The sequence below is a fragment of the Pteropus alecto genome, unplaced genomic scaffold (assembly GCF_000325575.1).
Source record: "Pteropus alecto unplaced genomic scaffold, ASM32557v1 scaffold79, whole genome shotgun sequence".
Classification (NCBI taxonomy): domain Eukaryota; kingdom Metazoa; phylum Chordata; class Mammalia; order Chiroptera; family Pteropodidae; genus Pteropus; species Pteropus alecto.
In genome coordinates, this window is record NW_006494612.1 from 11,557,049 (window position 1) to 11,581,634 (window position 24,586).

Below are 24,586 nucleotides of genomic sequence, written 5' to 3' on the forward strand. Positions count from 1 at the left end.
CATCTAGTAGGAGGCCAGAAATGCTGTTAAGCATCCTTTAATGTACAGGATAGAATTCCACGACAAAAAATTATCCACTCCCAAATGTCAGCAGTGCAGAGGTTGACAATCTCATGATTAGAAAGACTTAGAGAAAAAACTGGAGAGTAGGTTTAATGGGTTGATAAATAAGATTGCAAGAGGGCAGGTCTCACAGAGTCAGAGGAGTCAGAGGAGTAAATGGAGGTCATAAAATATAAGAAAGGATTTATGGACAACTTAAGAAGAATGAAGAAAACAAATCAAGTATCTGGAAAGATAGTAAAAAAAAAAAAAGGTATCGCTGAGCCTTGGTGAATCCCTGAGAATATTGGGAAAAGTCAGATCTGTGGTGGCATGCATGTGTGTATATGGGGTGGAGGTATAAGATTGGTTTAGAAACTACCTTTTAGAGTAGAATGTTGAGTGAGAGTTAACACACAGGTTCTTTAGGATTGTAACCACATATTAATCAACAATAATAAAGATCTATTCATGTTTAGATGAACAAAGTTTCTAATTAAAGTCAATTCTAAAAACAGCAATGAAGCATACAGATTTAACTTATAATTACTAAATATAACTAAAATTTTAAATAAAAACTACAAAATTTCTAAAATACCAACTTAAAATGTTTTCATGTCATTTAAAGATGAGTATTTTATTTCATGTTACCTGTAGACTCTGACTCTGTACATCATCTAGAGTTGGAAGATCAGCCAGATACTTCTCCAAGGTCTCAATTCTTCTCTGCTTTTCCTTGTTTTGTTCAGATTCTTTCTGGCATTTCTTTTTCAGGCTACTGATGTACCTATCTCTGGTTTTAAGCTAAAAAAAAAAGAAAAAAAAAGATTATGAATCTCCAATAGTTTTATGTCATTAAAAATACAATAAGAAAATGAACATTCTAATCGTAGGCATCACTGAATTCTCCAATAGTTCCTGGTTAAAGTTAATGCCACCACCAACTCAAGTAAGATTCACCTTATTCCATCAATTCTAATATTCACATTTTTTCAAGTTTTCACATCATGGAAATTGAGTTTTTGGAATTTTTGTTTGTTTTCTTTTACAACTGATGGCATCCTACGAACTATAGTCAGGAAGTAATAACGATGTACCTTTTATTGCCTGCATATGTGAAATTTGGTCAAGGCTATTCATATCATTAGCATCTCAACAGTGTTATGTATATATTGAAACTACATATTTAGTTTAAATGATGTTTAAAATACCTTTTAAAATGTTACATTATAATATGGCATTGAAAAAGTTATTGGGTACCAAGAAAGACACAGAAACAGCGCTGTGGCGTATAATTTCAAAATCTGTGAACCAAGTCATTCTCTGGAGGAATGACTCTAATTCTTATTTCTTGCAAAGCTATATCCAAATGTTTTATGTGAATTAAGAATGGAAGATACCTATAAATAATTAAAGCTGTTCTATTATTAACAAACTTGCAAAGCAATTGCTTATCATGTATTAAAGCAATGCAATCAAAGCTAAGAGGACTTACTAAAATTATCAAAAACTTAGGAACTGATAAAGGGACTAGTGAGACCAATCCATACCTCAAGTAAGACTACTGTTAAGGCACTGTGTCATAGTTAAAATTATAGCATATTTTCCTTATAAAAATTACTTAAAGATGTGCCTTACCATTAATGTCATTTTAGGATTGATGAAATATGTTAACTGAGCACCCACTATAGAACACATGCAGTACATGATTCTAGCAAATCCCAATTTGTGTAGGCTGAACCTCAAATTTTAAAAACTTCAATTGCAAAAATGAATAATTTCATTTTATCTATTTACTCCATCAATAACATTAGGATCCATTTATTACCTTGAGTAAGAAGCGACACTGGTAAAACAGACAAATCCCATTATTTATTGGGGCTTTTTCAGGATTAAAGGCAAGTGTGCTGGTGTGACAATTTAACTTGTGACCTATTAGAATTCACAGACTGCTGGCACTGGTGGTGACCTGAAGGACCATATAATAAAATTCCCTTTTTGATTATGAGGCCCAGAGATCTTTAGTGATTTAACTACAAGTCACAGAGACAGGGTTGGAATTTAAACATAGATTGCTTGACTGAATATTAAAAGTCAATGTTCTTTCAATCCCTCCACACAACTAAGAACCAGATTCCCACAAATTCTCTAGCTACAAGCTGTGCCCAGATTCCCCATCAACAAAGCCTGCTCTTGCCTTAGGAAATGACCCAGTAAGTTACAGAAGTAAATATAACTAACCAGCCTATTTTTACTGACTGCTCTCTAATTTACATTCAATTGTTTAAGAGTCTTAAATGTGACACTATGATATCGTCAGAAAGGTCAGTCATATTATCTTCTACTGTGCAAAGATGTCCTAGTTTTCTTCTTTTTCTTTGGTCAACTGCCTTCTTTGCTATCATGTCAAGCTTGCTGCCGTTGATCACAAATCTCTGCAAACAATCTCCTATTGGATACTATCTCTGTTATTTGTTGACCACAAATTGGTAATACATAACCACTGGGTTTTGGGTTTTTTACAGCCCTGCTCACTGATGAGAAGCTCTTCTGTTTTGTTTTGTTTTAACTTCAAAGTTTTGTGTTGTTTCAGATTAACAGACGTTACTGTAGTCTGAACGCCACTAATTAGCTCCAGGTAAATAAGACATCACTAATAAATCTTTCCTATTCTATTTTTAAAAAGTTAAGTTTTTCTTTTCAAGGAAGTATTATGCAATACTAGGATCATTCCTAGAAGGCAACAGGAGTGCCCTATTTTAGAAGAGGTTTAAATTTATTTTTATTTTAAATACAATAATTAGAACAAAATAGGTTAATGAGGAAATGTTTTCCTCTAAATTTTTTATAAAGCATTATTATTAGAACCAAAGCATCTACTGTACAGTTATAGTGTCTTGAATTTTATCCCTAGCTTTTCAACAATTCCTGTCTACATGCAACTAGACAAATACTCAAACTACTATTCTCAAAGCTTTGGTTACCTTGTTTTTTAAAATGAAAGTATAGTATATACCTTGTAGGGTTTTTCTGAAGATTAGGATTAAATAAGATGATGCATTTAATGCACATCAACACGCTATATGGCTCATCAAAGAGTAATTTCTATCATCATCATCATCACATTAAATGTTTTTCTTTCATAGAATCAGTCTTGATCAGGATTACAAGTAAATGCAGAAGGAAACAATGCAATCCAATCTCACATGGGCCTGAAGTACTGTTTAGCTGAAGTATTATCAATGAGTCTATTTTCTAGCTTCTATACTCCCTTCAAGATCTCAAATCACTTCTATGTCCTCTTATACAAACTCTACCCTCTATATTCACCCCATCCTCAAGTTTTCCTGGTATTAACATTTCCATTCTTAATTGCTTCACTCCACAGAAAGGCTATCACTCTTTTCTATGAGTGCCTCTTCCATCTGGTGTCTGTTAGCAACCTTTCCCTGTTTCTTTCAGGAACCTTCCCCATCATGTGCCCACTCACACATCTTTGGTATCGCTCTCTATTCTTTCCTTAGTCCTTTGTTAGGGTTACCTCATTCCCTTTTCTTCTCCTTTGGGAAAAAAATCACTTGAAACATTCCTTCATTCATTCATTTATTCATTTGTTCACTCATTCAATATTCCAGACAACATGGCTGGTGCTACATATGCTACAATGACACATTCAGATACATCCCTGCCTTCGTGGAGCTTACAGAGAAATAAAATAAAAAATAAATAAAAAAATATAAACAGGATGCAGGGGAAGATAGAACGATTAGGATTTTTTTTCCCTCCACAAATTAAATCCCACGGCTAAGAAGTAGCCAATTATAAGCCACACTGCCTTAAAATAAATACAAGTATTTATTGGCCCATTTTCTTCACTTTCTCAGAAAAGTAATGAGATCCTTGCTTCTAACTTCCCAAGAAATGTCTAGAATAAAATAAATAAAATATTAAAATAAAATAAAATGAATGAATGAATGAATGAATAAATAAATAAATAAATAAATAGATGCTTATTCAAAATTGCACTGGGGAGAAAAGGAACAAAGTGCTCTAAGTATATAAAAGGAGGCTAAAGATATTTAAGTGGAGACTTGACAAAATATAGGTGACTGGGAAAAGAGAGCCAAGTATCCTACCTAGCAAAGAGGATACTTTGTGTAAAAACCCTGATAGCAGAAACAAAGCTTGACCTGTTTGAGCAACTGTAAGACACCGTACCAGAGGGCTAAGGCTACATAATTAGGTAGGGTCATTTAGGTCATGGGGAAAATCTGATTCTTATTTTAAAGACAATGAGATGGCATTAATTAATAAAGTAAGTGAAAAGTAAGTGAAATGACTGGTTTTTCTTGCTTAGTCCCCCACACTATCAAGAATGGATTTAAGAGGTTGTGGAGCAACTGGAGCTCTCATACATTCGTTTTGGAAGTGTTAAATGGTACAAACACTTGGAAGAACTTAGGGAGTTTCTTGTAAATTAAACATCTATTCTATGAACTGTATGACCCAGAAATTCCACTCAGAGATTTATCCAAGATAAATTAAAACATATGTAAAACATACAAAGAGTCTGGTACAAGAATGTTCACAGTAGCCTTATTCATAATTTCCCCAAATTGCAAACAATCTAAATATTCATGAACAGATACACTGTGGTCTATCTACATAATGAAATGCAACTCAGCGATTGATAAGAACAAACTACCAATACATGCAACAATATCGATAAACCTCAAAGACACTGAGTCAAAGAAAGGCGACACAAAAGAATGTACACTGTATGACTCTATTTACATGAAGTTCAATAAGACTCAAAACTAATCAATATTGAGATTAAAAAAAAATGTTTCAAGGAGGAAAAGGAAACTAGAAAGATGCAAGGGAACTTCTTGGGTGACTGAAATGTTTTGTGTTTCATTTTAGATAGTAGTTATATGGGTATATACTATTAGCAATACTTATCAAAATAAACACTCGAGATCTGTAGATATGACTACATATAAATTATGCTCCAATTTTTTAAAAATATAATTAAAAAACAAAAACAGAATTGCAATAACAAAAAAAGTGGATGGAGGGAAAGTGCAGATAGGCAAGGCAAGAGAAGATTCAGAGACACCAATGAAGAGGTCATTACAAAAGCTTTGCCAAGAGATGATAACTGGGACCATGCTGGTAGCATTGGATAGTCTGTAAATATTTAGGAGATAGGCTTGATTAGTAAAATTTCTAGCATGAGTAAGTGACTATACAGTGATAAACCCTGAAAAACAATTTGTTTCATTTCAGAAGAATAGGACAGTCAGAGGCAAATTAAGAATTACATTTTAGATATAAAAAGTGTGAAATCTTTTTAAGACATCCAAGTAGCTGTCAAATAGGTAGTTAGTATATAAATTGATTTTATTAAGCAGTGAACACCAAAAGTAATAAGAGATGAAAAACTTAGATAAAACAAAAATAAATTTTAAAATTGTATCCATAGAATAATTTTCACACGATCTTTTAATTAACAAGTCTCAGATGAGAAAATAGTTTAATCTCTCCCACATCTGTATGACTAGTGAATATTTCCTTAGCTCCCTCCAAATTGTGGTATTGTATGAAGCACAAAAAATACAGAAAAGAAACAAGAAACAGGTACTTAAAAACACTTCATGTTAGCCAAGATAAAATATATCACACAGCTACAAAGAGAAACCATGTAAAATTTTTGTCAACTCATACACACACACACTCACTCACACAAAAATGTCAGTTTTTAGTTCTCTATTAAGAGCTCCAAATCTCCCTACAGAAATCATAGTGACCTGCTTCATAATCACTGGAATAGATGGTTCAGTTAATGATAGAATAATAAGCTGGATATATCAAGAAAGAAATCTACAACCAGTTCTGCCACTAAATAGCAGCTTAAGGATCTGTGCTTCCTCAGTAAATTATGGCTAGCATGTACCCTACTTTATCATGAATAATATTATAAAAAAATGATAAAATATGTAAAAACTTTAAAATGGAAAGATCAAATAAATATAGAAATATATTGGATATATAAAGGTATTTAGCTAGCTAATTATTCTAAATCAGGGGCTACAGCTTAAATAACCTGAAGCCATTTACTTATTTCATCTACAATAATCATGCCCTACATGACAAAGAATCAGGGCTCAAAAAAAGGGGAACAGTTACTGGTGTCACATCTCAGTGTAGGCAACTAACTTTAAAAAGGTTTCACTATTAGGTAGAAAGATACAATACACAGTGTTTTCATCCCTCAAGAAAACCCCTGGATTTTTGTAGACAGAGTTTCTCAAAAGTTACTACAAATCTAATCACTCCAGTATAAATGTACAGCTTGGTATGACACCTGGCATAGAGTCGAAGACAGTCAACTATATGCTGAAGGAAAGTTGTTGACCTAATTTAACTTTATTAAAAATACCTACTTTTTCCTCCAGTTTCTTCTTCTCATCACTAAATTGGCTTAATCTCTGTTTGAGAAACTGATTAAGTTGTAACACCTCTTTCTCAGTAGATGCAAGCTTCTGTTCAAGTTCCTCTTGCTGAGAACCAGACACTGACTGATCTGAAAACGGAGTCTGCAGTGAAGTGTTCTCAAATTGTGGCTATTAGGAAAGAATGAAAAAAAGGTAAGACTTTAAGTATTTACTTGTTTTGAACAAATAAAAACAAATTAGAAATGAGATACAGTACAAAGAGTATATAGAGGCTTTAGCTACAAACAGACCTTGGCATAAATTCTAGCTCATCACCAGTTTAATAAAGTACCACACACACACACACACACACACACACACACACACACAATGAAACTGTCAAAGTGCTAAAATAGTTGCATGTGTAGTAGCTATGGCAAGGTGGAAAGGCTCTACAGAAGCATATATATATATATACACATATATATATATGTATATACATATATATGAAAGCCTCTGTAAACTCGAACTAGGCCTTAAAGAACTCAGACTTTCAGAAAAGGTGGAGATGCAATTAAAAAATTATATAAATAGCATTTATCACATGCAGGGTATTTTAAAGATGATAGATTTAGGTATCGCTCTTTATAAACTCAAATATAAACAGAGGCATGAGAAACCTGTAGATAATTATATATAGGATATATTATAATATGGTAGCCTAAGAAAAGCCATCTTAAGTACAAAGGGTTGGTAGGTAGGAGGATAAATGAAGATGACATTGGGAGAATGAGAAAAAAAGGCTTTACTGGGGAGGTGGCTTTTGAAGCAAATTTTGAAAATAAAGATTCCGGCAGAAATGGAGAAAGGAAGAAAAGCATTCCAGAAAAAAATGTTTTAAAAAGGCAAACAATGAAATATATGCAGAGTATCCATGTCTGTGTCAAGTATAGGTCATAAGAGCGGGTAATATAGGGGAAAATTTCAAAATCTAAGTGGATTATAATGTAGAATCACAAGATTCAGAGTTGAACCTTAATTTGTAGGAATGGGAAACCAGTGATGGTTTTAAAACAACCAAGTAACATGATTTCAGAAGTCTATGAATTCTTGTTTATTAAATCTGTATTCCTTAACATTTAGTGTGGTGAGTAGACTAACAATAACTTTCTATTAAAAGGAAAAGAGTAAAGAGGATAAAGGACAAGTGAGTGCTACAACTGAAGGCAGTAGACAGGATGAATGATAGGATATTGAGAATGGATATGAACATATCACTTTTAAAAACTATTCTAACTTATTTGGCTAGAAAAAAATGAAGAGCTGAAGAAACTCTAGAAGTAGAACAAAAAAAATTTTTTAAATTATTTTTTAATATGTGAATGGACAAGAAATATTAAAGATAACCAAGGTTTGAAATTTTGAGTCTAACGAGAAAGACCATGTTCTGAGCAGAGGTAAAGAAGTCATATAGGAGAACAGGTCTAAGCAGATGCACTTAATTACAATTAGAACCTACTGACATTAAGATGCCAGTTGAACATGTAAGTATAGATGAACATAAGGCAATAAGTCTCCTAGCATGGCTATGCTATGCTAGGAAACTGTAAAAAGTTAATACACATAGTTTCCAACCTGGCATGTAATGGGCTTAGAAATGGCTACTTCATCTGTTTTCCTAATAAGTGAAAAGATGAACAAACTGAAAAGTCAACAACTCTTCTTAGATCTGTGAGAGAAGTGAGTTCATTGGGCAAACTGCTGCTCCCAAAATCAGAGAAGCAAGTAGAGAGAATCACACTTACGAGAAAATCACTCTTACAAGAACAGAATCCTCCATGGGAACCAATACTGGGGTAGGAAACCCAGAACTCTGTTGATGAATTGCTGGAGGCTCAGAGTAAGCAAGTCTCCAGTGGGACTCAGTCACAGAGGATCCTCAACTATTTTTAATCTCCAGGAGCTCTACCAGGTCCTAATAGTGAATATCATAGAAAATTCCCTCTTCCAACGGCAGGAAGAGAAAAGTAATCATTCTGAAATATGCTTGAACACTCTGTTCATCTTAACAAAATCTGACCTCAGGAGAAACTATTTTACCACAGACTAACCTACCTAGAAGGCTGCCTAGAAGGGAACTAACCGATCTAGAAAGGAAATCCTAACTCCAGCTACCCTAGCCTTCCACATGGGCAGGGAAAACATCATCCTGTCCCACCTAAGTGTGGGAAAGAAAAGAACTGAGAAGCAGTGAAATTCACAGTGCAGGAGCAGAGGTCACTAGAAGACTAAGACCTACTCAAAGTACCACAGAATGCTTCTCCTTGCTGCAACACCTTTCCACTACATTACCAAAGACCTATTTCCCATATTTCCTTTACCTTAGTACATCAGGTCTACCTTTCAACAAAATTTCCAAGATATACTAAAAGGTAAAAACAGTCTGGAGAGACTGAATACACATCAGAACCAGAGTCAGATATGTTAGGAATGTTGGAATTATCGGACTAGAAAGTTTTAAAACTATGAGTAATATGCTCAAGGCTTTAATGCTAAAGGAGATGACATGCAAGAACAGATGGATAATTTAAGCACACAGATGGAAATTCTAAAGAATCAAAAATAAATTCTACATATCAAAAACACTGTAACAGAACTGAAGAATGGGCTCATCTGTAGACTGGATACAGCCCAGGAAACAATCTATGAGTTCAAGGATTTCACAACAGAACTGAAGATTTCCAAAACTGAAGAGTGAAGAGAAAAAAAAAAAAAAGACTGGAAAAAATAGAACAGAATATCCAAAAACTGTGAGGTAGCTACATGTAACACACATGTAGTAGGATTATGTGTGAAGAATGAGAAAGGAACAGAAGCATATCTGAAACAAAAATGATGGAGAATTTCCCCAAACTGTCAGGTGCTACACCTCAGATCCAGGAAGCACCAAGAACACTAAGCAGAATATCAAAAAAACTACACATAAGTATATTATATTTAAATTTATAAAAATCAAAGATAAAAAAAAATTCTTAAAAGAAACCAGAGGAAAAAAACACTTTATGTATAGACAGGCAAAAAGAAAAGTTATATTCAACTTTTTAGAAACCAGGCAATAAAGAGAGAGTATAGTGAAATATTTAGTGCTGAGATAAAAAACCCACCAACCTAGAATTCTGTACCCTGTAAAATTATCCTTCAAAAGTGAAGGAGAAATAAAAACATTCGGACAAATAAAAATTGAGGGAATTTGATGCCAGTAGACTTAGCATTGCAAGAAATTTAAAAGTTGTTTTTCAGACAGAAGGAAAATGATTTAGGTCAGAAACTTGGATCTACATATAGAAAAGAAGAGCATTACAGAAGGTATAAGTAGGGGAGATAAAATAAATCTTTCATTTTTCTTAATTAACAGATAACAGCTTGTTCAAAATAATAATGACAATATATTCAATTATGTGTGTGTATGCTTATATACAGATGAAATAAATTACAGCAATGATACAAGGCAAAGAAGAGAAGGTTCAGGAATACCTAGTTATCATAATGTATTTATACTACCCATGAAAAGTATAGTGTTATCTGCAAGTGAACTTGGATTGGTTGTAAACGTATATTGCAAACTCTAGGACGACTAAAACAAAGTTTTTTTCAAAAGGGTAATGTATATTCTAAGAAAAGAGAGAAAATGGGATCATATAAAGTGCTCAATTAAAACTGCAAAAGGCAGAGAAAGTGTGCAAGATGAAAATAGGCACAAAGAACAAGAGCAATAAAACAAGCAATAAACATGGCAGATATTAATCCAACTATACCAATAATCGTTTTAAATGTAAATGGTCTAAATAAACCAACTGAGACTGTCAGAGTGAATCCAAAAACAAAGGCAACTATATGTTGTCTACAAGCAACCCACCTTAAATATAAAGACACAGATAGATTAAAAGGGATAGGAAAAATGTATAATGCTAACACTAATCAAAAGAAAGCTGAACGGAATATATTAATTTCAGGCAAAGCAAACTTTAGAAGAAGGAAGGTTATCAGGGATCAAGAGGAGCATTACATAAGGATAAAAGGGTTAATACTCCAAGAAGACATAGCAACTCCTAATGTGTATGTGTCTAAAAACTGAAGATGAAAATATGACCTTGAACACAGTAATGACTTCTGGATACACTACCAAAGATACGATCCATAAAAGAAACAACTGATAAGCTGGACACTTCATTAAAATTTTCTGTTCTGCAAAAGACAATTTATCAAGAGAATGAGAAGACAAGTCACATAGTGGGAGAAAATATCTGCAAAAGAAATAACTGGTAAAGAACTTGAATCTAAACCACTACAGAAGAGAGTGCATCTCTCGAGGAAGTAGAGGGAATCATAATTTTTTTAAATGAAGTTTATAGAGGCTTCTGTTGCCAATGCAGTAGGGTGAGCCTAGGGCTTTTCTGCAGCCTGCCAAAGATTCTAATTTTACTTTCAGTATTTTAACTCCCTTTGCCTGGGAGGGTTGGGGAACGCATATGAACCAATGAGACTTGAAAACTATACTGACATCATTCTCCGATTTACCATTACTGTATGAGTAAATTTGCACTACAGTAATGAGTTTTGTAGCAAGAGAAGCTGCAGCTGAAACTGTAGATGAAATCAAACAGAAAGTCTGAAGAGAGAATGCTTTAATTTCTACATTTAGTAAGATTTTTTCAGTCTTTACCTAATTTTTTTGAGTGTCAGACAATCACTCATTCTGTAGAGACAGCCTTTCTTCTCTTCATTGCCATGACAATACTCTTCCCCACCCACCCCACCCCACTCCCATGCTCCTTCACAAGTCCTGCTCTTTTTCTACCTTCTAAAATATTGCTGTTCCCCATCTTCACTTCGGGATCCCATTTTCTTCACTCCCTGTAATATCTGATCACGCCCAAGTTTTCAACAACCACCCAGGTAGCTTGACAACTCCTAAATCTCTTATCTCTTCCTCAAAACTGTACCCATGAATATCAGCCTCATTCTTCATCTCAGTCCCAAATTTACAATACAAAAGTTTTAACTTTTTCTCCTCTCAACCTATACCTGATATAGTAGTCTCTATCTATAAAACTGACAATACTAACCAATCAATGTTCCCCATCTGAAACTAGGCCATCATTCTCCTTCACCATATTAAACTCACTAATTCTAGCCTATGTGTGCTTACACACATGATTAATGTCTTCCTCTCATTCTTACCAAAATTGTTTCAAAAATTCAGGTGTTCATTTAATGTTCAGACTATTGAAATAGCTTCTTGACTGGTTTTCCTGCCTCCAATATCATCCATTTTAAATCCAGTCTCTATTGTGCCACTGGAGTAACCAAACTACGATTGTGGTGAGTGAAAGAGAGTGCTCTTAATAATTATGATAGTACAACAGGCATTAACTGGAACTGGTCCTAAATGTGGGACAATCGGACTCTTTATTCTCAAGACTTTGCTACAATCTGACCTCTGCTTACCTCTTCGACCACATCTCTTACTACTACCCCCTCCCTCATGTTATACTTCATCCATACAGAATAATTTGTATTCTTCCAAATGCATTACTTCTTCCTCTTAACTTTGGGCCTCCTCAACATTCAGTATATGCCTCAAAGACTATTTCTCCTTCACTTTAGCTAAGTGAACTTTTGGTTCACCATGAGGTTCTCAGATTAGATATCCCTTTCTATAGGAAGTTGTGTTCCTCATTAGGTTACGCATTAGGTTTTCTTTGAAGGAAAAACCAATTTCATTCACACTTACATTACTAGAGCCTAAAAGGTGCCTTATCTATAGTAAACATAAATAATTTTTGAAGAAATGAATAAACATATTTTTATATTTAGTCTCTCTCTGTGGGCTTCAAGATCCATGAAGACAGAAACTGTTCGTTTTTGTGGCCCCAGCATTTAACACATTAGATGTTTACGTTTAGTTGGGTTAGGCTCATTTGTAAAGGTGGGACTCATTTATAGAATGCTGAAGAAAAAATATATAAATGGAAATAGGATTAAAATAGAAATAAAACAAGGATGCATCAATGAAGCTTAATGAGAACAAGTACTATTCAGTTGATCTTTCCAAGGTTTACATGTGTGTATATGGAAAGAAATCTCTTTCTTCTTCAGTTTTTAACAAAAGAATAAAGAATCCTTCACACTTTTTTTTTTTCCCCATGAAGTCTTGTTAATCAAAGGTTGAAATTTTGGTGTAAGGTATTATAAGTACAAATCACTCTTTGGTTCTACCAATTCTACCACTAAAACAATCTAGGAAAGTTTAGATTTTAGGATAAAGATCTAGTTCTCATTTTCTACCTATGATACTTGGTGATGTCTAGGTCTCAAGTCATCTTAATTGTGAGATTATTCAAAGTTTTTAATCAGCAAATAAAAATTACTTCTCAGGAATATGTTTTTCATCTGTAAATTCATAAAAGAATGTTATTCTATTTCAAAATTTTGTTATACTTAACACAGAATATACAGAATATTAAAGGTATAATTTTCTTTGTTAATGTGCTATGAATTAGGATAAACAAGCTATGAACCCAAAAATATGCATATACAAACTTTTGTGCGTTAAAAATAATGTTCATAGATCCAAGTTAAAAACTCCTTTGCTAAAGAAATGTTTTATTATATTTGTTTCTTCTAACCCTTGCCATTTAATCAGTTATCTATAGCTCTCTAATAAAAAAAAGTTTATCTTATATATTTATCATATCCACTTACTACTTAGGGTATTTCCTTTTAGCAACTGCTCTTATCTTTTAAAATCATATTTTTCAACAATATTTTAATTCTTCACATAATTTAAAATCCTTCTAAAATCCTCCTCTCCCATATCCTTTCAGATATTTCTATCTGTCCTTGCTGACTGACTTGGAGAGCCCTCTACTGGCCTGATGCTGTGTCAAAAGTATTTCTTCAGCTTTCAGATACACATTAAATTTTACATGCTTTTAGTGATATAATAATAATTGTATAATTCAAGTAAAACCTTTATTCAAAATAATAAAGTTACAAGGGGAAACTGTTTTATCCTATTAAAATACCGTTACCATAAATAAACCCCTGCATATATGGTTGAATAATTTTTGACAAGGTGCCAACACCACCAGTCAATGGGGATGAGGTAGTTTTTTCAACAAATGATTCTGGGAAAATTGGATTATCCATATGCAAAAATAAAGTTGGATCCTTATCTAACATAATATAAAAATTAACTCAAAATGGATCAAAAACTAAATATAAGGCCTAAAACTATAAAACTCTTAGAAGAAAACGTATGGCAAAAGCTTCATGATATTGGATTTGGCAATAAATTCTTGACTATGATGCCAAAGGCATAGGCAAAAAAAAAAGTGGACAAATTGAACTTCAAAAACTTAAAATATTTTATACATGAAAAGACACTACCAACAGAGTAAAAAAGCAACTCACAGAATGGAAAATTATTTGCAAATCATATATCTGGTAAGGGATAAATATCCAGAATACCTAGAGAACTTCTAAAACTCAACAACAAAAAAACAAACAACTGGATTCAAAAATGGGCAGAAGACTTGAACAGACATTTATCCAAAGAGGATTACAGGTATACCTCATTTTATTATGCTTCTCATTATTGTGCTTGGAATTACTGTATTTTTTACAAATTTAAGGTCTGTAGCAACTCCGTGTCAAGCAAGTCTATCAGTATCTTTTTTTCTAACAGGCTCAGATGACAGCATTTTTTAACAAGAGAGTTATTTTTTAATTAAGGTATGTGCATGGTTTTTTAGACATAATGCTACTGCACCCTTAACAGGCTACAGTACAATGCAAACTTAACTTTTATATGTACTGAGAAGCCAAAAAATACATGTAAACTCACTTTATTGTGGTATTTGCTTTACTGCACTGGTCTGGAATCAAACTAATATCTCCAAGGTATGCATGCATACAAATGGCCAATAAGCACATGAAAAGATGCTCAACATCACTATCATTAGGGAAATGAAAATTAAAACTACAATGAGATACTACCTCAGGTCCAGTAGGATGGCTACTATCAAAAAACAGAAAATAACAAGTGTTGGCAATGCTATGGAGAAAAATGGTATCCTTGTATACTATTGGTGAATATAAAATGGTATGGTGGATCCTCAAAAAATTAAAAATAGAATTATCATATGACCTAGCAATTCCACTTCTGTATGTACTCACAAGAACTGAAAGAAAGGTCTCAAGATACATATTTGTACACCCATGTTCAAATAAATATGTTCACAGCAATATTTAGAAATATAAAAGCAACACAAGTATCCATTGACATGAATGGATAAGGAAAAATGTGGTACACATATATTATTCAGCCTTAAAAAAGAAAGAAATTCTGACACATGCTTCAACATGCATGAACCTTGAGGACATTATGCTAAGTGAAATAAGCCAGTCACAAAAAGACAAATACTGTATGGTTCCACCTAACATGAGATACTTAAGAGTAACCAAAATCACAGAGACAGAAAGTAGAATGGTAGTTGCCAGGGGTTGGGGAGGAGAATGAGGAGGTACTGTTTGATGGTACAGAGCTTCAGTTTTTATAAGATGAAAGAGCTATGGAGATGGATGGTGGTGCACAATATTATAACTATATTTAACAGTAGTTATCTGTACACTTAAAAAATGGTTAAGATGGTACGTTTGTTATATGTATTTTTAACAAAAAAAAAAAAAAGGAAAAAAAAAACATACAGAGGTAACTTCCCCACCTCATCCTTTATATAAATCTACTAAAAGGATAAATTTAAATGTTTAACACACTCTGCTACATGGCTATGAGTTGGTAAGGGCAAATCTTATACAATGCTGGTAGGACTTAAAAATTAGAACAGGCTCTACTGAATTTGACGATATTGATAAAAATTACCAACTCATAAAACACCTAGAAAGTTTACTTCTGAGAATTTAACTTACGAAAGCACTTGCATATGAGCAAAAGAATATTTATAAAAGATAATTCTTTATAACATTATTTATAATAGCCCCAAACTAGAAACTACCCAAATTTTGAGGAGTAGGAACAGGTTGAATAAATTATGCTATCTCCATAAAATGAGAAATCGAACAGTTGTAAAAGCGAAAGAAAGGACCATAGTCTATGTAATGATATGGAAATAATAACTGTATTTTATACAATTTTACATAATAAAAAGGAAAAAAGCAAGCAAGGTGCTAGATAATAGTGTATGTATTTTGATATTTTCTGTGAAAGCAGGGGGATAAAATACATTTATATCTGCTAGTGATATACATCAACTCTGGAAGGATATACTAGAAATTGATAGTGTGGTGGGGTGTTGGGTGGGGGGGGGGGGGGAGGAGGGGTGAATCAGACAGATGGAAGTAGTTGGATATCTTTTACTACACATATAAATATGAACCATGTAAATGGGTTATTAATTTTAAAAAAGTCCTAATCTTAAAAGCTAACTATAAAATTAACACATGCTTTACTAATAAAACAACTACAAAATCCTCTGTAATCTTACCTGCAAACTAGCCATATAAGAATCCTCACAATTTACATAGTGTCCTAACATAGCATGTTGTGCTCGTAATTCATTATCCCTTATCCTCTCGTGTAGGTGGGTAATTTGTTGCTTCTGCCTGCAAAACATAAATTGAGGTTACATGATAAAAAATATACTTTTCTAAGAGATAGTTAAAAAAAGAACTATTAGTATTCTAATAATTTGACATGAGTTAAAAGTATTATCAATCTTAAAATTCATAACAGAAAACTGAGCAACTTGGATTATTTTGGATTATTTCCTCAGTATCCCTCTACAATATGTAAAATTGAGGAATATATATTTTAATAGATTATGTCAGTAATTATCTGCACTTCCTATTGCCATAGACTGACTGTGTCTCCCCAAAGTTCATATATTAAATCCTAACGCCCAATGAGATGGTATAAGGAAGTGGGGGCCTTTGGAAGGTGATTAGGTCCTGAGGGCAGAACCCTCACGAATGCAATTAACGTCCTAATAAAAGAGGCCTCAGACAGCTCTCTTGCCCTTTTTACCATGTAAGGTTACAGATAAATGGCCATCTATGAACCAGGAAGTTGGCTCTCGCCAGACAATGAACCTACCTTGATCTTGGAGTTTCCAGCCTCCAGAACTAGGAGTAAAAAATTCTGCTGTTTAATAACAAATACCCAGTCTATCGTATTTTGTTACAGCAACCCAAATGGACTAGACACCTATTAGCTTATACCTAATAAAATGGTAATTATAATGGTGTTCAAAAAGTAATAAAAGTCAATTGATTCTGATTGTTTGAGGGAGAGTATATTCATATAATAAAAGTCTTAAATTTTGGTCTGTTTTAAAAAAGTACAGCATAGGAAATATAGTCAATAATATTATAATAACTATATGATTCCAGGTGGATACTAGCCTTCTCAGAGTGATCACTTTGTTAATATACCTATATGTCTAATCACCATGTTGTACACCTGAAACTAATATGTCAACTATAACTGAAAAACAAATTTTTAAAAAATAAAAGTATTTCAAGAATGTACAGTGAATTAAATTATAAGTGTTCAAAATATATATCTGGCTGGGTTTGTAATTATTTATATATAAAATCCACTTGTAATAGAAATATCAAATATTTTTAAATAGCTTTTTCATAAAATCGATTAAAATATTGTCTAAAAACTTCATTTATTTATAAAGTATAGAAGTATCAAGCATTAAGCATATTCTATGTGCCAGGCTCTATTCAAGAAAGCAGAGAGCAGCATAGAGAATAATAAAGCCCAGATGTCTATGCTCTAATTTATATTCCAGTAGGTCTTGCTGAATTGTGGTCAATTTCTAAGCAAAGTCTTTTAAAATTTCAACTAATACATACATCTAAAGGTTTGAAGTAGGATTTAATTTTAAGGCTAAAATGTCTACTACTTTATCCCATATAAGCACATGAAAATAAGTGGTAATCAGCATTAAGAAAAACACCTCTTCGAAGTTTTATTTCCCAATTACCATGATGGAGAACACATTTAATTATCTCGAAAGTATATATAATGATGTAGAACCAATATATATGATAGATAATATAATTAAGTAGTATTAAGACTTATTGCTCAAAATAATTAGGAGACAATTAAGTATAAAATAATTTTTTTTAGAGTTTTGGTACTCAAAACACATCAATTATTAAAATGTCTCTCAAAATTTCCATAATTATCTGTAAATTATTTCATTTTAAACATTCGTGATTTTCATATTTTCTGTGCCTTCACATCTAACATACATTAAAGGAAATTACTTTAAGGTAGCTTTCTAATTTGGTAGTTCCCAAGTATAAAATACAAAGACACTATCTTGCAGCTTTGATAGTTCATTAGCATTGCAACTAACTTGCTACATGTACAAAAAAGATGAAGAGGAGTTTCCAAATTATGAGTTACTCTAATGTAAATGGGAAGATGACAGAACACAGACAGTCAGACAAACAGAACAATCAACCTTCAGTTCTGACAGTGGTGCTTAAAGGGACTGAGACAGGTGAAGGACAGACATGTCACATCAATGTATTTGCAAGGTTCTATTTTTTCAAGTCTACATAGTAGATACAAAGGTATTTGTTTTTTTAATCTACATTTCTGTATGCCTGAAATATTTAGCAATTTAAAAACAGACTCACCGATCAATTACAATTTCTTTCTGCCTTAGTAGTCCTTCTTTTATTTTCAACATTGATTCCCATTTCGTGAAATCCTGATAGCCAGAAGGTGAATAACTTTGACGAGATGATCCAGTCAAAACCTGCACAAGCATGTTTATACTATTAGTATATTAAAAGTGTCAAAAAGAAATATTTATGTATCATCTAATATTTTCCCAATGATTTCCATTAAAAAAATAGAGCACTCTCCCTTTAATTTTTTTAAAGACTATCTGAAATCACATTTGTGAATACAACATAACTTGAAAAATATCAAGGTAGTTCCACAGTAAATGTACAAGTCTAATAAAGAATTAGTGACAACAGAACATTCAACCACGCTTATTATAATACTATACATAAGATCTTGTTCTCATTACCTTGTGGAAGCTTTCTGGAAATACGAGATTAATCATTTCCTAGGAAAGGAGTACAATAAAAGAATGTACCATGGCTAAGCTAGACAAACATTACCAGAAGAGTTTCCACAAAGTAATAAAAACAGTATCTATAGTATTCAGACTTCAAATTGTCATTCATCACATCATTATCTAATTTCATAAAATTTCAAAAGTTGAAATGTTTTCACAAAATAGTAAATATATCTATAGAAAATATGACTATTAAGCAGATGATCTAGATCAGGAGTCCCCAACCCCCGGGCTGTGGACCAGTCTGTGGCCTGTTAGGAACTGGGCCACACAGCAGGAGGCGAGCAACAGGAAAGTGAATGAAGCTTCATCTGTATTTGCAGCTGCTCCCAGAGCTAACATCACCGCCTCAGCTCCACCTCAGCTCATCAGGCATTAGATTCTCATAGGAGCACTGGTTCCTGGTACCAAATAGGTTGGGGACTACTAATCTAGATGATTACTGGTCTCCAGTTTAAACTGTATCATTTAGAAAAAAATCTGCTTAGAATTTTTTTTTTTTAATTTCAGGTATTTAAAACAAATCAGCAACAATAAAAACCAATATGACAGATATCCTTGAATTTCTATTATTGAATCAATGACAAAAATTTAATATTGGTTTTAATGGGTTAAACAGTGTCCCCTCAAAAAGATATGCTGAAGTCCTAACCCCTAGAACCTCAGAATATAACATTATTTGGAAGGTAGGGTCTTTGCAGATATAGTCGAGTTAAAATGAAATCACTCGGGTGGTTCCTAATCAATATGACTGGTGTTCCACGAGAAGAGGAAATCAGAACACAGACATGCACAGAGGGAAGACTGTGTAAATACATAGAACACCACATGAAGATGAAAGCAGAGATTGGAGTGATGCATCTATAAGTCAAGGAACACAAAAGATTAGCAGAAAACCACTAGAAACTCGGCCTGAAACAGATTCTTCTTCACAGCCCTCAGGAAGAACCAACTCTACTGACACCTTGATTTAAAACTTCTAGCTTCCAGAACTATGAGGCAATAAATTTGTTGTTTAAGCTACCCAGTTTGTGTTCTTTGTTATGGAAGCTCTAGGAAACTAATACATTGGTAAACAAATAGAATATAAATTCCTTGACAATCTAAATGATGCTATATAAACACCACAAAGCAACTTTAGAAGAATTCAACTGTGAAGTGATATTTTTATCTTTTGTTTTCCAAAGATGCTACTGACAAGACCTAGCTCTGAATAAACCACTAATTACGTGACATTAACTAACCCTAGATTAATCCTTTAAATTAAGATTGTCAAGTAACACTAAATGAGATGTTTCAGGAAGGAGAAAGACACTACAAGGTGAACAGACTAAGACGAAAAGAAACTAGGTGATAACAGGGTACCGTAACTGTCAGATGGGCAGATATTTGGAGTACAAATGATATGAGTGTTATAGGCACAGGTTAATCAGATACCCTGTCTCTGAATTTCATTTTTTCCCTTGCCTAACATACAACCCAGACTGATATTCAGCCAGTATGTGCCAATAAGGATATATTAGTTGTTACAATACTAATGCTAGTGGTTGGTAACTAGCTCCTGCCCAAACTCCCCATATGTTCCTCTTCACTACCCAGGTCACACAACTCTCTCCATCATCCACCAAATAAAGAGTTACTTCCTGACATAAAAAGGGGCCCTCTCAGGACCCTGTTCCACCCATAAATGGCATCCTTTCTGACTGACTGGTTCCTGCACTAGCCCCTTAAAATTCTTTCATCTCAAAACTACCTACCAACTTATATTTAGTTGGCGGAGCTAGGATTCAAACCCAAGCAGCCCAACAAAAGAGCACACACTCTTAGGTACCACACTGTCAAACTGTTTCTTGTTATGGCCTATTAAGAAGGTATTCCAAATTTCATAACACAAGGGCTGAAAAAAGTTTTGAAACTAATTGCTCTTACAATCTAAGAGAATATTCAGCACCATAAACAATATTGTTGATATTAAGAGAAAGCCTTTACTTATTGAACTCCATGTTACTTAATGACTTTCAATTTAATGGGTAAATAATTTCATGAAATTTATTTTGTCGATCTATAGCTCAAACAGGGATTAAAATTAGTAAAAGCTAAGCAAAAGACCATTAACAATAATTCCGAAACTTAACATAAACTTTGGAATTATAAGAATGATTTGGCAAACAACTTATGCTATAATTTATAATCCTAAATATTTTATTTGGAGACTAAAGGTAAATATATATTTTGTTTACATACTGAGTTACATATTAATTTATATCTGATACCAGTTGAGAGATATTTTAAATATTGGTTTTTGTATATTGTTATCACACCTAACAAAAAAACTTCTAAGGTAGCTTAAGGATCCTATGGTCTACTCTTCTGAAGATCAAAAAAGGCTCCACCATTTCTGATTACTACACATCAGGAATCATCTATATCATAATATCTTAAGGTATGGTTTGCCTTATACATCTTGTGCCTATTTCAATAAGACAAGTGCCTGGGTAAAAAAGGCAGTGATTTCTCAAGAAGACTTTAACTATTCTACTCTTCATATGTCATCCGCTAAAAAACTTTCCTATGGCTGACAACTTCCTAAGGAAAAGCCTTTTCTTTTTTGTAATACTTCTTGGCACCAAGAAAGAGAGGGAGTAAACAAAAGGAAAAAGTTCTGCAAGAAAAAAGCAAATGACAATGCTACTTGGTTTATAACACTTGAACCATTGGCAGGATGGTGTGCTAAAGTACTTGCCAGATACTTCTATGAATATATGTAAAACAAAATAGAAGAACTTACTCTTGTGATTTGAGCTCCCTTGATCTAAACTCTTTTAATAACAAAATATATAAAAATTGATCTATAAAACTGAGTAAACAGGGTTAAAAAAAAGGAACCCTTTCCTTTTAGTTAAGATGCAATATACAAAGAAGTATCAAACCAGTAGCATGACAGTCTTTATTACTAAACTTCAACCTTGATTCATAAAAGTAGTTTAAAAAGGAGAAAGAAATCTAACAGAAAAAACAAATGCTACAGGTGGACTTAAAAGTAATTTTAAATACTTGTTTACATCTGCCTATCACTAAAATGGACAATTATGGAGACATTTAACCTTCTAAGGCTTTTATAATGAATCCACAGTATATGAATATTAAATGAAGTTAGAGAATATAATTTGAAGTACCTAGCAAGACACCGTACATTATGATTTGGCATATAATATAAACACTGCTACACTACTAAAAACGTATAGAGAAAGAACAATTGATGAAAATTTATTTTTATTATAACTTACAGCAGTTCAGGCTCCAGTCTTGACAAGGCTAAAAGAAAATCTGCAGAAACAGCACAGGATTGTTTTGTCTACACATGGGAAAAATCAGTTACCTAGCCTGGAACTATTTATCTTTTGTAAGTTCTAACACAAGGGTTGACCAGTGAGAAGGGTATTAGTTTATGTTCAAATTGGTTCTTCCTCACATTTCCACATTACAATCTCACAGAGGCTGTTCTTCAAAAACTGCCAATTAAATGTTTTAGCAAATGTTAAAGGCTTCCTCCCTGTTATTTATAAAATGAATTGCCCTCTCTTAATTATGCATTTGGTAGGCTGAAGAGAACTTACAAAATCTTACTTGTATCAATTATCTATTAGGTTCCAATCCTTGCACCCAAAAGCAGATGGGGGAAAAGGCATTTTCCCTCCAAGAGTGACACAACATGAACCAAAAGTACACATAAGTGTACACTTTACACTTCTAGATGGCACTATCTTAGCTTTGGAACATTAACAAGTGGAAAAAAGGAGGTAGCCAAGTCAACTGCCTTAAAACCTTCCACTAAAAGTTATTGAAAAGCCCAATATGTCAATGCTTTCTTTTGTTTTATTGTGGATAAGGAGTTATAGTTTGCCCACTACGCCCTTACACAATGCTGGCTAACATGAACAAAACAAGCAGGAGTGGCGATATCATTCTTGGATATCATAAAATTTAGCACGCCTCCCCCCCAAAAAGCATTAAGAAAAACTATTAAAAATAAAAGGGAAACAAATGAATCCACAATCATAGCGAAGACTTTAGTATACCTTTATGAAATAAAAAATCAGAAGAGGGGTTGGCAAATCCATTCACCATCTATTTTTCTATGGCTTGCAAACTAAAAATAGATTTTGTATTTTTTAACGGTTAAGATTAATTTAAAAAATTTTATGACACATGAAAATTAAATGAAATTTAAAAATCAGGGTCCACAAGTAAAATTTTATTGGAACATAGCCACCTATATTCATCCTTTTACATATTGTCTATGGCTATTTTCCCAACATTGAAGTTGAGTAGTTTGTAAAAGAATCTTTCTCTTTCTCCCTCTCTTCCTCTCTCTCTGTGTACACATACACACACACACGCACACATGTGCACGCACACAAAGCACACTTTAAAATTGTGTTATGATATACAGCATATCAATAACTAAAATTTTAGATGAAATGGACTTCATAAGAAAATATCAACTTTCAAAATTAACTTGAGATAAAATATCTGAATAATCATAAGATTGGAAAAAATTAATCTATTCCTTAATTTAGGTACTGATTTTGTAAGTAGTTCCTACCTAAATTTAAAGGAAAGACAGTGAAAGAAGAAAAAATTTGAGAAAAGTAGTAAGGCAGAACTTGAATAATAATAGAGCATGTTGTAATTCAACTATTTAAAACAATAATGCATTTTAAATCAGGTACAGAAATTCAAGTTAAAATAATACTACCATTTTTGGATTAATTAAATTTAACCATCACACTTCTAAATAATACATGGATTGACTAAAGGAAACAAAATATATCAAAATTTGCAGTACAGAGGGGAATTTGCTAATTATATTAGAAAAGAGGAACGGTCTTAAATCAATAATCTAAACTCTTATCTTTAGCAACTAGAAAATATACCCCAATGTAAACAAAAAGAAGAAAATAAGGCTAAGAAAAGAAGTCAACGAGGTTTAAACAAAAACTAGAGAAAAATCAATGGGGCAGAAGGAGCTAGTTCTTTGGGAAAAGAAATAAACAAACCTCTAGCTAGACTGAGGGGCAAAAAGGGAGAAGATGTAATTTACCAATATTAGGAATGAAACAGAAAATATTACTACAGACCTTAGAGATATTATAAAGGCAAAATGAGAATTATTAGAAACAACTACACACATAAATTCGACTTGGAACACTGTACCAACTTCTCAAAAAGTACAAACTACCAAAATTCATCCAATATGAAATAGATCATTTGAATAGCCCTATTAACTATCTGAGTAACTGAATTTGTAGTTTAAAAAAATATCTAGCCCGAAATTGTTTCACTGTAGAATTCTACCAAATGTTTAAAGAATTAACACCAATCTTCCACAAACTCAGAAAAGGTAACATTTCTCAACTCATTTTATGAAGTCAGCATTATTACTCCGATACCAAAACCAGACAAAAAATAGTACCAAAGAGAAAACTACAGACCATCATCATCTCTCATGAACACTGATATAAACATCATTAAGAAATCCAAATAAAATCAAATCCAGACACAGAAACACATATAGGATAATACAGCCTGAGGTTTATCCTAGGAATTCAAGTTGACATTTGAAAATCAATGCAACTCACCACACTGACTAATAAGCAAACTACTAGAATAAATGACTTTTAGCAAGGTCACACAATTCGGTTAACATAAAAATAATAATTCTATGTATTAGCAGATAGAAATTGGACATTTTAAAAATTAATATCATTTATATCCAAAAAACATGAAAAATTTAGGGATAAAAATTTAACAAATTATATGCAAGATCTATACACTGAAATATGTAAAACCGCACTAAGAAATTACAGAAAATCTTTTTCTTAAAAAAAAAGTACTGATATACTTCAGTAT

General features: G+C 32.9%; 1 protein-coding gene across 4 annotated transcripts in view; it reads right to left on the reverse strand.

Moving 5' to 3' along the window:
• The window catches only part of CEP85L (centrosomal protein 85 like), a 125,201-nt gene that overhangs the window by 29,406 nt on the left and 71,209 nt on the right, over positions 1-24,586 (reverse strand). For 3 of the 4 annotated variants that reach the window (XM_006926125.3, XM_015600121.2, XM_025042414.1), the window contains 4 exons: positions 18,222-18,343; positions 16,049-16,166; positions 6,489-6,668; positions 694-846 (listed from right to left, as the gene is read on the reverse strand). In XM_006926125.3, coding sequence (XP_006926187.1) covers positions 694-846; positions 6,489-6,668; positions 16,049-16,166; positions 18,222-18,343 — 573 coding nt within the window. The remainder of the gene's footprint in view (positions 1-693; positions 847-6,488; positions 6,669-16,048; positions 16,167-18,221; positions 18,344-24,586) is intronic. The other variant, XM_015600122.2, reaches the window with a different exon arrangement.